Below are 15653 nucleotides of genomic sequence, written 5' to 3' on the forward strand. Positions count from 1 at the left end.
AGGAATTGTCCCCAAGAACACAGTGGCCTCCATGATTCTTAAATGGAAGAAGTTTGGAACCACCAAGCCTCTCCCTAGAACTGGCCGCCCGGCCAAACTGAGCAATCGGTGGAGAAAGGCCTTGGTCAGGGAGGTGACCGAGAACCTGATGGTCACTCTGACAAAGCTCTAGAGTTTCTCTGTGGAGATGGGAGAAACTTCCAGAAGGTTCTCCCATCTCTGCAGCACTCCACCAAACAGGACTTGGTAGAGTGGCCAGACGGAAGCCACTCCTCAGTAAAATGCACGTGACAGCCCACTTGGAGCTTGCCAAAAGACACCTAGAGACTCAGAACATGATAAACAGGTTTCTCTGGTCTGATGAAACCAAGATTGAACTCTTTGGCCTGAATGCCAAGCATCACGTCTGGAAGAAATGTCCGGACACCAACCCTACAGTGAAGCATGGTGGTGGCAGCATCATGCTGTGAGGATGTTTCTCAGCGGCAGGGAATGGGAGACTAGTCAGGATCGAGGCAAAGATGAACGGAGCAAAGTACAGAGAGATCGTTGATGAAAATCTGTTCCAGAGCACTGAAGACCTCTGAATGTGAACCTTCTCCCCAGTCCAACAGGACAACGACACTAAGTTCACAGCCAAGACAGAGCAGGAGTGGCTTCGGGACAAGTCTCTGAATGGCCTTGAGTGGCCCATCCAGAGCCCGGACTTGAACCCAAGCTAACATCTCTGGAGAGACTGGAAAAAGCTGTGCAGCGATGCTCCCCATCCAACCTGACAGAGCTTGAGAGGATCTGCAGAGAAGAATGGGAGAAACTCCCCAAATACAGGCGTGTCAAGCTTGTAGCGTCATACCCAAGAAGACGAGTCCCTAAGGCTTTGTGCAGCATGCCAACGCGAGCAGGAAAAGGCTTTGGCTTGGAGACTTCCTTTTTCATCATAATCAGGCAATACTATCGAGACTGACAATAATATACTCGATCCTGACTGGCAATCACTGCCAAAGGTGCTTCAACAAAGAACTGAGTAAAGAGTCTGAATACTTATGTGAATGTGATAGTTTATTTTAAACAAATAAAAAACAAACTGTTTTCACTGTCATTATGGGGTATTGTGATGTCATTATGGGGTATTGTGATGTCATTATGGGGTATTGTGATGTCATTATGGGGTATTGTGATGTCATTATGGGGTATTGTGATGTCATTATGGGGTATTGTGATGTCATTATGGGGTATTGTGATGTCATTATGGGGTATTGTGATGTCATTATGGGGTATTGTGATGTCATTATGGGGTATTGTGATGTCATTATGGGGTATTGTGATGTCATTATGGGGTATTGTGATGTCATTATGGGGTATTGTGTCCAGATTGATGAGCGGAAAAACCCCCAAATGTAATCTTTTAGAATGGAGGCTGTAACGTAAATGTAGAAAAAGGTCAAGGGGTCTGAATACTTTCTGAAGGCACTGTGTTGGCCAACACTTCAGTGGAGAAAAACTATACATATATATATATATATATATATATATATATAACCCAGAATAACTAAAAGATGAGGAAAGACCTGTGGAAACATCGGAGTCACGTCCGACTTCACATGACCACGTGAACATCCTGTTTCCTCTCGTCGGTCAAACTAAGCCCGATTTCCCCACAAACTAAGACTGTGTACTACACTAGAAGCCTAGCATCATATTAAATCGCTTATCATGTCTGACCAGAGGGCATTTCAACACACCTTTGTGACCACCTGGAAGGAAGGAGAGTATAAATCAGTATCGAGTCCCTAAGGCTTTGTGCAGCATGCCAACGCGAGCAGGAAAAGGCTTTGACTTGGAGACTTCCTTTTGTCATAATCAGGCAATACTATCGAGACTGACAATACTATACTCAATCCTGACTGGCAATACTATCGAGACTGACTCACAGAATGTAGGTGTGTGCACGTGCATAGGTCACACAACGTCACCTAATGAGGGTGAGTCAAGGGCACGGTTGCCGTCAATACACTTGTGATAACCTTGTAATACAATAGGATGATAGGGAATTCCAACATTGTAGGAAACTCCTGTGTTTACAATCTATTGTAACCACACAGCAGCTTCAGTAATTAGTGTACCATGCAGAACGACAGACCTACTCAACTCTCACCGGATGTTAAACACACACACACACACCTCCTCCTCCTGTAGCTTCAGAGTGTGAAAGACAGTGCGATAGGAGAGGGAGGCAGCTCAGCACCAAGCGGTCTGACATAACCATGACAACTGTTCAGTGGTCTGACATAACCATGACAACTGTTCAGTGGTCTGACATAATCATGACAACTGTTCAGTGGTCTGACATAATCATGACAACTGTTCAGTGGTCTGACATAATCATGACAACTGTTCAGTGGTCTGACATAATCATGACAACTGTTCAGTGGTCTGACATAATCATGACAACTGTTCAGTGGTCTGACATAATCATGACAACTGTTCAGTGGTCTGACATAATCATGACAACTGCTCAGTGGTCTGATATAATCATGACAACTGCTCAGTGGTCTGATATAACTATGACAACTGTTTAGTGGTCTGACATAATCATGACAACTGTTCAGTGGTCTGAGTATTGACAACTGCTCAGTGGTCTGAGAATCAGACAACTGCTCAGTGGTCATAGACAACTGCTCAGTGGTCTGATATTAATATTGTTGTCATGACAACTGCTATAACACTATGACAACTGTCAGTAGAGAGGTCATAGACACTAGTTATAGTATTGTTGTCAGTAGAGTGGTGGTCATAGACACTGGTCCAGACACTAGTTATAGTATTGTTGTCAGTAGAGAGGTCATAGACACTAGTTATAGTATTGTTGTCAGGAGAGAGGAGACAGTAGAGAGGTCATAGACACTAGTTATAATATTGTTGTCAGTAGAGAGGTCATAGACACTAGTTATAGTATTGTTGTCAGTAGAGTGGTTCATAGACACTAGTTATAGTATTGTTGTCAGTAGGAGACAGTAGAGTGGTCATAGACACTAGTTATAGTATTGTTGTCAGGAGGAGACAAGAGTGGTCATAGACACTAGTTATAGTATTGTTGTCAGTAGAGAGGTCATAGACACTAGTTATAGTATTGTTGTCAGTAGAGTGGTCATAGACACTAGTTATAGTATTGTTGTCAGTAGAGTGGTCATAGACACTAGTTATAGTATTGTTGTCAGTAGAGTGGTCATAGACACTAGTTATAGTATTGTTGTCAGTAGAGTGGTCATAGACACTAGTTATAGTATTGTTGTCAGTAGGAGACAGTAGAGAGTGGTCATAGACACTAGTTATAGTATTGTTGTCAGTAGAGTGGTCATAGACACTAGTTATAGTATTGTTGTCAGTAGAGTGGTCATAGACACTAGTTATAGTATTGTTGTCAGGAGGAGACAAGAGTGGTCATAGACACTAGTTATAGTATTGTTGTCAGTAGAGAGGTCATAGACACTAGTTATAGTATTGTTGTCAGTAGAGTGGTCAGACACTAGTTATAGTATTGTTGTCATAGACAGTAGAGTGGTCAGAGTTATAGTATTGTTGTCAGTAGAGTGGTGAGACACTAGACACAGTAGTGGTCATAGACACTATTGTTGTCAGTAGAGTGGTCATAGACACTAGTTATAGTATTGTTGTCAGTAGAGTGGTCATAGACACTAGTTATAGTATTGTTGTCAGTAGAGTGGTCATAGACACTAGTTATAGTATTGTTGTCAGTAGAGTGGTTCATAGACACTAGTTATAGTATTGTTGTCAGTAGACACTAGTTAGATTGTTGTCAGTAGAGTGGTCATAGACACTAGTCATAGACACACTAGTTATAGTATTGTTGTCAGTAGGAGACAGTAGAGTGGTCATAGACACTAGTTATAGTATTGTTGTCAGTAGAGTGGTCATAGACACTAGTTATAGTATTGTTGTCAGTAGAGTGGTCAGACACTAGTTATAGTATTGTTGTCAGTAGTGGTCATAGACACTAGTTATAGTATTGTTGTCAGTAGAGTGGTCATAGACACTAGTTATAGTATTGTTGTCAGTAGGAGACAGTAGAGTGGTCATAGACACTAGTTATAGTATTGTTGTCAGTAGGAGACAGTAGAGTGGTCATAGACACTAGTTATAGTATTGTTGTCAGTAGGAGACAGTAGAGTGGTCATAGACACTAGTTATAGTATTGTTGTCAGTAGGAGACAGTAGAGAGGTCATAGACACTAGTTATAGTATTGTTGTCAGTAGAGTGGTCATAGACACTAGTTATAGTATTGTTGTCAGTAGAGTGGTCATAGACACTAGTTATAGTATTGTTGTCAGTAGGAGACAGTAGAGTGGTCATAGACACTAGTTATAGTATTGTTGTCAGTAGGAGACAGTAGAGTGGTCATAAACACTAGTTATAGTATTGTTGTCAGTAGAGTGGTCATAGACACTAGTTATAGTATTGTTGTCAGGAGAGAGGAGTTATCCACTATCCAGAAACACTCAGTGGTTACTGTATTGTTGCCTAGTTACCTTCATTCTTCATGATGTAATGAACGATCTGTCCCACGGTGTCGTCGTTGCTCTCACTGTAGGTGTCGTTCAGCTCTGTAGAGAAACACACAATTACAAAAAGAGCTCAAACACTGCAACACATTAGTCATCGTCGACATGAAAAGGTTATCCCTAACATTCATCAGAAAGGCAGTTAGGGCTGGGCGATATGCCCAAAATACCATAATTGGATATGAAAATTGGACTGTAATTTGTTTTTTTTAATAATAAAAGTTCTACATTTGCTTTATGAGTAGTGAGTGATCCCTAGGATGGCAACACATACATTAGGTGGTTTTAATGAGTCTATTTTGATAGTTTTATACTGTTCAAATCAACAATTTCTGCATTTCCTACACTCATTTGGAGATTATTTCCACACTGCCACATAGGGCTGCATAACATGGGTAAATAATCTAGGACTTATTTTCAACCAAATGTTGCAATTGCGATTTAGAGCAAAACACCTGGGTGAACTGTTGGAATCAAGGAATATAATGATTATTCTAAAATTAGAAATATATATGTTTATTTTTCATTTTTAAAGTGTGCACTTTGAATACAGCGCTTGACATGACAAGGAATGAAAATCCCAGGGACGAGTTATTGTGGCAGGGAAGGAACCAAAGTGTTGATAAGTGTTTTCTTGTGGACCCTATAATCTTTGGCTACATTTAATTCTCATAGCTAAATGAAGTAGCTAACTTTGTGTACTCCTCTTCGATTTAGAAGATACTGTGGAACAAACATGCAGATTTTAGGTCTACACCATCCTTGGTATTATAAGGCTGTATAGTGAATTACATTTGCTCTGACTCAATACATTTATTAGCTAGCGATTAGCATTAGCAGCTAACAAGATTTAGGCCCAACTTGTTAAGAAAATAAACTAGCTATTTCCAAACTAATAGTGTAATTATAGAACGATAGTGGATTAACATTAAGAAGATAAAAGTGAAAACAGCATCGTTGTCATCAACATTGTAGCATGTGCTGCATTGACCATGTAGACGGAACACAAGGGTCTCGTGGTTGCGGAACATCAAATCCACTCCTTGAGTGACTGGAGGCGGGGCTAGGTCGGTGTGGAAAGTGATATAGATATATATATAAATAAAAGAAAGAGAGCTCAAGTAGCAAATTAAACTACAAAAATGGACGTTACACACTGCGTATCACATTTTAAAAAACAAACATTCATATACCGCTATAGAAAGTAAAGTACAAACCCAAACCGGTCCGTGCATCAATACCGGTATATCGTAAAATGCGGTACACCGACCATCCCTACACACAGTATATTAAGTTCCTCATATTTAGGACATTCCTTATAACACCATAGCAAGGCCTATTGGTATTGTTGTAGTAAACTGGAGCAGAAGTAACAGATGAGGGCTGTCTACACAGCTGTCTACACAGTGTACACACACACCTACACAGTAGACACACACTGTACACCTATGCATACACACAGCCCCCACTCAAGAGACAAACCTGCCTGTCCAACTGTTCCATGAGTCAGTGAGATACATATCATCTGAAATCTGAGGATAAGCTTTAGGATTGAATGGGGCTTGAATGATGAATGACACTCTGGTAGAAAGGCTAGTAGCCAGTCTTTGTTTTGCGTGGAAGCTCTGTTGCCTGGGTGACCCAGAGGAAGCTCTGTTGCCTGGGTGACCCAGAGGAAGCTCTGTTGCCTGGGTGACCCAGAGGAAGGTCTGTTGCCTGGGTGACCCAGAGGAAGGTCTGTTGCCTGGGTGACCCAGAGGAAGGTCTGTTGCCTGGGTGACCCAGAGGAAGGTCTGTTGCCTGGGTGACCCAGAGGAAGGTCTGTTGCCTGGGTGACCCAGAGGAAGCTCTGTTGCCTGGGTGACCCAGAGGAAGCTCTGTTGCCTGGGTGACCCAGAGGAAGCTCTGTTGCCTGGGTGACCCAGAGGAAGCTCTGTTGCCTGGGTGACCCAGAGGAAGGTCTGTAGCCTGGGTGACCCAGAGGAAGCTCTGTTGCCGGGGTGACCCAGAGGAAGCTCTGTTGCCGGGGTGACCCAGAGGAAGCTCTGTTGCCTGGGTGACCCAGAGGAAGGTCTGTTGCCTGGGTGACCCAGAGGAAGGTAATGTAGCACCTCGCATGATCTGCATATTCAACAGCGTTTAAGTAATATATGACCTTCAACAGTGTTGTTGTCTTGTGATCAAGCCATCAATGTTTTGTGAATATTGCCGTTGTAAAAATATGAGTGATAAATATTTTGTTGTGAGAAAGTAGATCAGTTTAATACTAAAATACAATTGAGTGTGAAAAATGTAGGTTACAAGATGGATGTTAAATGATGTGTGGTCTGTCGGTCAGTCTAATTGTACAATAGACAGCGTGTCCCACATAATGTGTGTGTATGTATGTGTGTGTGGGTGTGTATACAGTTGAAGTCAGAAGTTTACAGAACAAGTTTTAAATGACTCCAACCTCAGTGTTTCAACCAACAAATGTCTTGTTAACAAACTATAGTTTTGGCAAGTCAGTTGTGTCATGCACAAAGTAGATGCCCTAAGTAATCTCTCCAACAATAGTTTATTTCACTGTATCACTATTCCAGTGGGTCAGACGTTTACATACACTAAGTTGACTTTAAAGGCAAACAGCTTGGAAAAATTCCAGAAAATGTCATGGCTTTAATCAAATGTTATTGGTCACATACACATGGTTAGCAGACGTTAATGTGAGTGTAGCGAAATGCTTGTGCTTCTTGTTCAGACCATGCAGGAATATCTAACAAGAAATCTAACAATTTCACAACAACTACCTTATACACACAAGTGTAAAGGAATGAATAAGAATATGTACATATAAATATATGAATGAGTGATGGCCATGCGGCATAGGCAAGATGCAGTAGATGGTATAGAGTACAGTATATACATATGAGATGAGTAATGTAGGGTATGCAAACATTATATTAAGTAGCATTGTTTAAAGTGGCTGGTGATATATTTTTACATCAATTCCCATTATGAAAGTGGCTAGAGTTGAGTCAGAGTTCAGTCAGTATGTTGGCAGCAGCCACTCAATGTTAGTGGTGGCTGTTTAACAGTCAGATGGCCTTGAGATTGAAAAACAGCTTCTGTCTCTCGGTCCCTGCTTTGATGCACCTGTACTGACCTCGCCTTCTGGATGATAGCGGGGTGAACAGGCAGTTTATGGCCTTCCTGTGACATCGGGTGGTGTAGGTGTCCTGGAGGGCAGGTAGTTTGCCCCCGGTGATGCGTTGTGCAGACCTCACTACCCTCTGGAGAGCCTTACGGTTGTGAGCGGAGCAGTTGCCGTACCAGGTGGTGATTCAGCCTGCTAGGATGCTCTCGATTGTGCATCTGTAAAAGTTTGTGAGTGCTTTTGGTGACAAGACTAATTTCTTCAGCCTCCTGAGGTTGAAGAGGCGCTGTTGCGCCTCCTTCACAACACTGTCTGTGGGTGGACCATTTCAGTTTGTCTGTGATGTGTATGCTAAGGAACTTAAAAAAAACTGTCCACCTTCTCCACTACTGTCCCGTCGATGTGGATAGGGGGGTGTTCCCTCTGCTGTTTCCTGATGTCCACGATCACCCCCTTTGTTTTGTTGACGTTGAGTGTGAAGTTATTTTCCTGACACCACACTCCGGGGGCCCTCACCTCCTCCCTGTAGGCCGTCTCATCGTTGTTGGTAATCAAGCCTACCACTGTAGTGTCATCTAACAACATGGCTTTAGAAGCTTCTGATAGGCTAATTGACATCATTTGAGTCAATTGAAGGTGTACCTGTGGATGTATTTCAAGGCCTACCTTCAAACTCAGTGCCTCTGCTGGACATCATGGGAATATCAGTGAAGATCTCAGAAAAATAAATTGTAGACCTCCACAAGTCTGGTTCGTCCTTGGGATCAATTTCCAAACGCCTGAAGGAAACACGTTCATCTGTACAAACAATAGTATGCAAGTATAAACACCATGGGACTGCGCAGCCATCATACCGCTCAGGAAGGAGACGCGTTCTGTCTCCTAGAGATAAACATACCTTGGTGCGAAATGTGCAAATCAATCCCAGAACAACAGCAAAGGTCCTTGTGAAGATGCTGGAGGAAACAGGTACAAAAGTATCTATATCCACAGTAAAACGAGTCCTATATCGACAAAACCTGAAAGGCCCCTCAGCAAGGAAGAAGCCACTGCTCCAAAATCACCATAAAAAAAAGCCAGACTACGTTTTGCAACTGCACATGGGGACAAATATCGTACTTTTTGGAGAAATGTCCTCTGGTCTGATGAATCAAAAATAGAACTGTTTGGCCATAATGACCATCATTACGTTTGGAGGAAAAAGGGGGAGGCTTGCAAACCGAACACCATCCCAACCGTGAAGCACGGGGGTGGCAGGATCATGTTGTGGGGGTGCTTTACTGCAGGAGGGACTGGTGCACTTCACAAAATAGATGGCATCATTAGGGAGGAACATTATGTGGATATATTGAAGCAACATCTCAAGACAGTCAGGAAGTTAAAACTTGGTCGCAAATGGGTCTTCCAAATGGACAATGACCCCAAGCATACTTCCAATGTTGTGGCAAACTGGCTTAAGGACAACAAAGTCAAGGTATTGGAGTGGCCATCACAAAGCCCTGACCTCAATCCCATAGAACATTTGTGGGGCAAGCTAAAAAAAAGAAGCGTGTACAAGCAAGGAGGCCAACAAACCTGACTCAGTTACACCAGCTCTGTCAGGATGAATGGGCCAAAGTTCACCCAACTTATTGTGGGAAGCTTGTGGAAGGCTACATGACATGTTTGACCCAAGTTACACAATTTAAAGGCAATGCTACCAAATACTAATTGAGTGTATGTAAACTTCTGACCCACTGGGAATGTGATGAAATAAATAAAAGCTGAAATAAATCATTCTCTATTATTCTGACATTTCACATTCTTAAAATAAAGTGGAGATCCTAACTGATCCTAAAGACAAGGAATTTACAAGGATTAAACGTCAGGAATTGTGAAAAACAGAGTTTAAATGCATTTGGCAAAGGTGTATGTAAACTTCCAACTGTGTGTGTATATATATATAATTTCATTCATTGCAGTTTATGTAAGTTAGTTTTCAAAACCTTTTTTTATTTTTTATTAACTTTCTTTTTTTTTTTACTCTCAAAACCAAACTTACATAAACTACAATGAAAATCGGTGTCTTCAGTCTCAAAACGTACTGTTATTTTCCATTTAAAATGTAGTGAGGTAATTTAATCCTCCGACCGCTAGAGAGAGTGTCTGAAGTTAAGGGGGAATGAGCTATACTTCCTGTGTTCAAGATGAGACACTCATGGTGTATAGTATATGGACAGCTGCTACATCATTAAACAGTACACATACAGTGGGGCAAATAAGTATTTAGTCAGCAACCAATTGAGGAGTGTTCTCCCACTTGAAAAGATGAGGCCTGTAATTTTCATCATAGGTACACTTCAACTATGACAGACAAAATGAGAAGAAAAAAAAAAAAATCCTGAAAATCATTGTAGGATTTTTAATGAATTTATTTGCAAATTATGGTGGAAAATAAGTATTTGGTCAATAACAAAAGTTTCTCAATACTTTGTTATATACTCTTTCTTGGCAATGACAGAAGTCAGGGTAGCCTAGTGGTTAGAGCGTTGGACTAGTAACCAGAAGGTTGCAAGTTCAAACCCCCGAGCTGACAAGGTACAAATCTGTAGTTCTGCTCCTGAACAGGCAAGTTAACCCACTGTTCCTAGGCCGTCATTGAAAATAAGAATTTGTTCTTAACTGACTTGCCTAGTAAAATTAAAATAAAAATGTTTTCACACACTGTTGCTGGTATTTTGGCCCATTCGTCCATGCAGATCTCCTCTAGAGCAGTGATGTTTTGGGGCTGTTGCTGGGCAACACGGAATTTCAAATCCCTCCAAAGATTTTCTATGGGGTTGAGATCTGGAGACTGGCTGGGCCACTCCAGGACCTTGAAATGCTTCTTACAAAGCCACTCCTTCATTGCCCAGGCGGTGTGTTTGGGATCATTGTTATGCTGAAAGACCCAGCCACGTTTCATCTTCAACGCCCTTGCTGATGGAAGGAGGTTTTCACTCAAAATCTCACGATACATGGCCCCATTCATTCTTTACATGGATCAGTCGTCCTGGTCCCTTTGCAGAAAAACAGCCCCAAAGCATGATGTTTCCAGCCCCATGCTTTACAGTAGGTATGGTGTTACCTTGGTCCCAGCTCTCTGCAGGTGATTCACTAGGTCCCCCCGTGTGGTTCTGGGATTTTTGCTCACCGTTCTTGTGATCATTTTGACCCCACGGGGTGAGATCTTGCGTGGAGCCCCAGATCGAAGGAGATTATCAGTGGTCTTGTATGTTTTCCATTTCCTAATAATTGCTCCCAGTTGATTTCTTCAAACCAAGCTGCTTACCTATTGCAGATTCAGTCTTCCCAGCCTGGTGCAGGTCTACAATTTTGTTTCTGGTGTCCTTTGACAGCTCTTTGGTCTTGGCCATAGTGGAGTTTGGAGTGTGACTGTTTGAGGTTGTGGACAGGTGTCTTTTATACTGATAACAAGTTCAAACAGGTGCCATTAATTGGAGGACAGAGCCTCTTAAAGAAGAAGTTACAGGTCTGTGAGAGCCAGAAATCTTGCTTGTTTGTAGGTGACCGAATACTTATTTTCCACCATAATTTGCAAATAAATTCATTAAAAATCCTACAATGTGATTTTCTGAAATTCTCTAATTTTGTCTGTCATAGTTGAAGTGTACCTATGATGAAAATTACAGGCCTCATCTCTTTTTAAATGGGAGAACTTGCACAATTGGTGGCTGACTAAATACTTTTTTTGCCCCACTGTAGCTGTGGTCGGGTTCTGTTGAAACCAAGAAAGGGTCTTGAAACAGAGAGGTAGTTGCTGAACTTGTCCAACTGGAAGAAGACAGATTTTGTTTTCCCATTGCAAAAGGTTTTGCCACGGTGTGCGCAACTGAACAAAACCTGGCCCTTAGATTAAATGATTAACGTATATCAATATATCACGTTGTGAAACATTCTTCAAAAATGGCCTTTGCCCCCCAACCCATCTACAGTAAAAAAAAAAAAAAAAAAACCCATCTACAGTAAAAACAACCCAACCCCCCCCAACCCATCTACAGTAAACCCCCCAACCCATCTACAGTAAAAAAAACAACAACCCATCTACAGTAAACCCCCCAACCCATCTACAGTAAACCCCCCCCAACCCATCTACAGTAAACCCCCCCCCAACCCATCTACAGTAAACCCCCCAACCCATCTACAGTAAACCCCCCAACCCATCTACAGTAAACCCCCCCATCTTCAACCCATCTACAGTAAAAAAAAAAAAAAACCCCCCCAACCCATCTACAGTAAAACCCCCCAACCCATCTACAGTAAACCCCCTTTCCATCTACAGTAAACCCCCAACCCATCTACAGTAAAAACCCCTACAGTAAAAAAAAACCTTTCCATCTACAGTAAAACCCCCCCTTTCCATCTACAGTAAACCCCCCTCTTTCCTTCTCTAACCCTGGTTGACTCAGAATTGAACCGGGAAGTGGAGTGTAAAATAAACAAGATTCTTTCCAACTCTTTTGTCTCTAAACAATGTGGAAAGAAGAGGGGTTGGGCCTGGAGAGACTGGAGGTTTCAGACAGTCCGTGGCTAAAATGTACATTTTGTTCCACCAGCCACTGTAGCAGGTAGATTTTTTAAAATTTTTTATTTTTTATATCTACCAGTCACTCCGATGTTTTACCAACCAAAATATTGTTTCACCATAATTGCATCAACAACAAAAGATGAGCATGCTTGGTAATGTTTCTAAAGCAAGAAATATTAGTAAGAAGTAATATTGTTATATTGCTCAATTTCATAAAAATAGTTTTGTAACTCGGAGTATTTTAACCATAAGAGACGAGACTAAATGTTCAGCTGCCCCTTTAAGGGCGGGAGGTTACCGCGGTTACAGGGCCACTCGAGTTCTGTCACGTGTGTGTGTGTGTGTGTGTGTGTGTGTGTGAGAGATTTAGGATCCGACTAGGGCGTCTCTTCACTATCAGTGGAAGCAGCAGATTCTAACGTTGAAAAACCTGAGCTTGTGAACAAAGCAATATAAATTGACAAGAAACACTTGGCGAAAGTCTCACTTTGTAGACGTTCGAGTAAACTTGATCAACGTGTATGCCTGTGCGCAGCGCCTCCGAAAACGAATGTATATCGTGCGTCACTCAGTGCGCACAGACACCCCTGCCAAGCAGTGTTGCTGCGTAGGGTGGGTTGTATACTTTGTCTTTCTTTGTGCAATTAGCAGCTATGCAACAAAACAGCAGAAATACTTTAATAACAGCTGCATGATTCTAACCCAAACTCGCACATGTTCTCATACTTGACTTTTTTTTTCATTCGCGAATGTAATGCCATGCAAATTGACCACCCGCCAACGTGGCTGGTCTAATGGACATTCTTACCCGCCAATACCCAAATCTACCCGCAAACAGCGGGTGTTAATGTTATGCCCTGCAGACGGCACACTAAAAGGCCCAACCTCTAATGGGAATGCCATAGTCCTGTTAGAAAGAACCTTCCTATTCTGTAGGTGAAAAGGTGAGAGAGGAAAGAAAATTCCCTTCACCCTTTACAAAGACTGCAGTCTCAACCTTCCTTTAGGAAAGACCAGGCATGCAGCTCTATGTCAATGGCTTTAATAAGTGGTAGAGAGAGAAAGAACAGGTGAGTGTGAGCGAGAGAAAGAGACAGAGAACGAAAGAGAACGTGAAAACACGCATTCTTTCATACTAGCAGAGGCTGCTACACCTGATGTCACAGGAAGGCTAAAAAGGTCATCAAGGACAACAACCACCCGAGCCACTGTCTGTTCTCCCGCTGCCATCCAGAAGGCGAGGTCAGTACAGGTGCATCAAAGCTGGGACCGAGAGACTGAAAAACAGCTTCTATCTCAAGACCATCAGACTGTTCAATAGCCATCACTTGCACATAGAGTCTGCTGCCTATATACATAGACTTGAAATCACTGGCCACTTTAATAAATGGAACACTAGTCACTTTAATAATGTTTACATATCTTGTATTACTCATCTCATATGTATACACTGTATTCTATTCTACTGTATCTTAGTCTATGCATTACTCATCTCATATGTATATACTGTATTCTATTCTACTGTATCTTAGTCTATGCATTACTCATCTCATATGTATATACTGTATTCTATTCTACTGTATCTTAGTCTATGCATTACTCATCTCATATGTATATACTGTATTCTATTCTACTGTATCTTAGTCTATGCATTACTCATCTCATATGTATAATACTGTATTCTATTCTACTGTATCTTAGTCTATGCATTACTCATCTCATATGTATATACTGTATTCTATTCTACTGTATCTTAGTCTATGCATTACTCATCTCATATGTATAATACTGTATTCTATTCTACTGTATCTGAGTCTATGCATTACTCATCTCATATGTATACACTGTATTCTATTCTACTGTATCTGAGTCTATGCATTACTCATCTCATATGTATACACTGTATTCTATTCTACTGTATCTTAGTCTATGCATTACTCATCTCATATGTATCTGAGTCTATGCATTACTCATCTCATATGTATACACTGTATTCTATTCTACTGTATCTGAGTCTATGCATTACTCATCTCATATGTATAATACTGTATTCTATTCTACTGTATCTGAGTCTATGCATTACTCATCTCATATGTATAATACTGTATTCTATTCTACTGTATCTTAGTCTATGCATTACTCATCTCATATGTATAATACTGTATTCTATTCTACTGTATCTTAGTCTATGCATTACTCATCTCATATGTATAATACTGTATTCTATTCTACTGTATCTTAGTCTATGCATTACTCATCTCATATGTATAATACTGTATTCTATTCTACTGTATCTTAGTCTATGCATTACTCATCTCATATGTATAATACTGTATTCTATTCTACTGTATCTTAGTCTATGCATTACTCATCTCATATGTATAATACTGTATTCTATTCTACTGTATCTTAGTCTATGCATTACTCATCTCATATGTATAATACTGTATTCTATTCTACTGTATCTTAGTCTATGCATTACTCATCTCATATGTATAATACTGTATTCTATTCTACTGTATCTTAGTCTATGCATTACTCATCTCATATGTATAATACTGTATTCTATTCTACTGTATCTTAGTCTATGCATTACTCATCTCATATGTATAATACTGTATTCTATTCTACTGTATCTTAGTCTATGCATTACTCATCTCATATATATACTGTATTCTATTCTACTGTATCTTAGTCTATGCATTACTCATCTCATATGTATAATACTGTATTCTATTCTACTGTATCTTAGTCTATGCATTACTCATCTCATATGTATAATACTGTATTCTATTCTACTGTATCTTAGTCTATGCATTACTCATCTCATATGTATAATACTGTATTCTATTCTACTGTATCTTAGTCTATGCATTACTCATCTCATATGTATAATACTGTATTCTATTCTACTGTATCTTAGTCTATGCATTACTCATCTCATATGTATAATACTGTATTCTATTCTACTGTATCTTAGTCTATGCATTACTCATCTCATATGTATAATACTGTATTCTATTCTACTGTATCTTAGTCTATGCATTACTCATCTCATATGTATAATACTGTATTCTATTCTACTGTATCTTAGTCTATGCATTACTCATCTCATATGTATAATACTGTATTCTATTCTACTGTATCTTAGTCTATGCATTACTCATCTCATATGTATAATACTGTATTCTATTCTACTGTATCTTCTAGTCTATGCATTACTCATCTCATATGTATAATACTGTATTCTATTCTACTGTATCTCAGTCTATGCATTACTCATCTCATATGTATAATACTGTATTCTATTCTACTGTATCTCAGTCTATGCATTACTCATCTCATATGTATAATACTGTATTCTATTCT

At 40.4% G+C, this 15653-nt stretch overlaps 1 protein-coding gene across 1 annotated transcript in view; it reads right to left on the reverse strand.

Annotated features, from left to right (window-relative positions):
• The window catches only part of rell1 (RELT like 1), a 45677-nt gene that overhangs the window by 14380 nt on the left and 15644 nt on the right, over window positions 1–15653 (reverse strand). The window contains exon 4 of the mRNA XM_042298476.1: window positions 4549–4623. Coding sequence (XP_042154410.1) covers window positions 4549–4623 — 75 coding nt within the window. The remainder of the gene's footprint in view (window positions 1–4548; window positions 4624–15653) is intronic.

The sequence above is a fragment of the Oncorhynchus tshawytscha genome, linkage group LG15 (genome assembly GCF_018296145.1).
Source record: "Oncorhynchus tshawytscha isolate Ot180627B linkage group LG15, Otsh_v2.0, whole genome shotgun sequence".
Taxonomy (NCBI): Eukaryota; Metazoa; Chordata; class Actinopteri; order Salmoniformes; family Salmonidae; genus Oncorhynchus; species Oncorhynchus tshawytscha.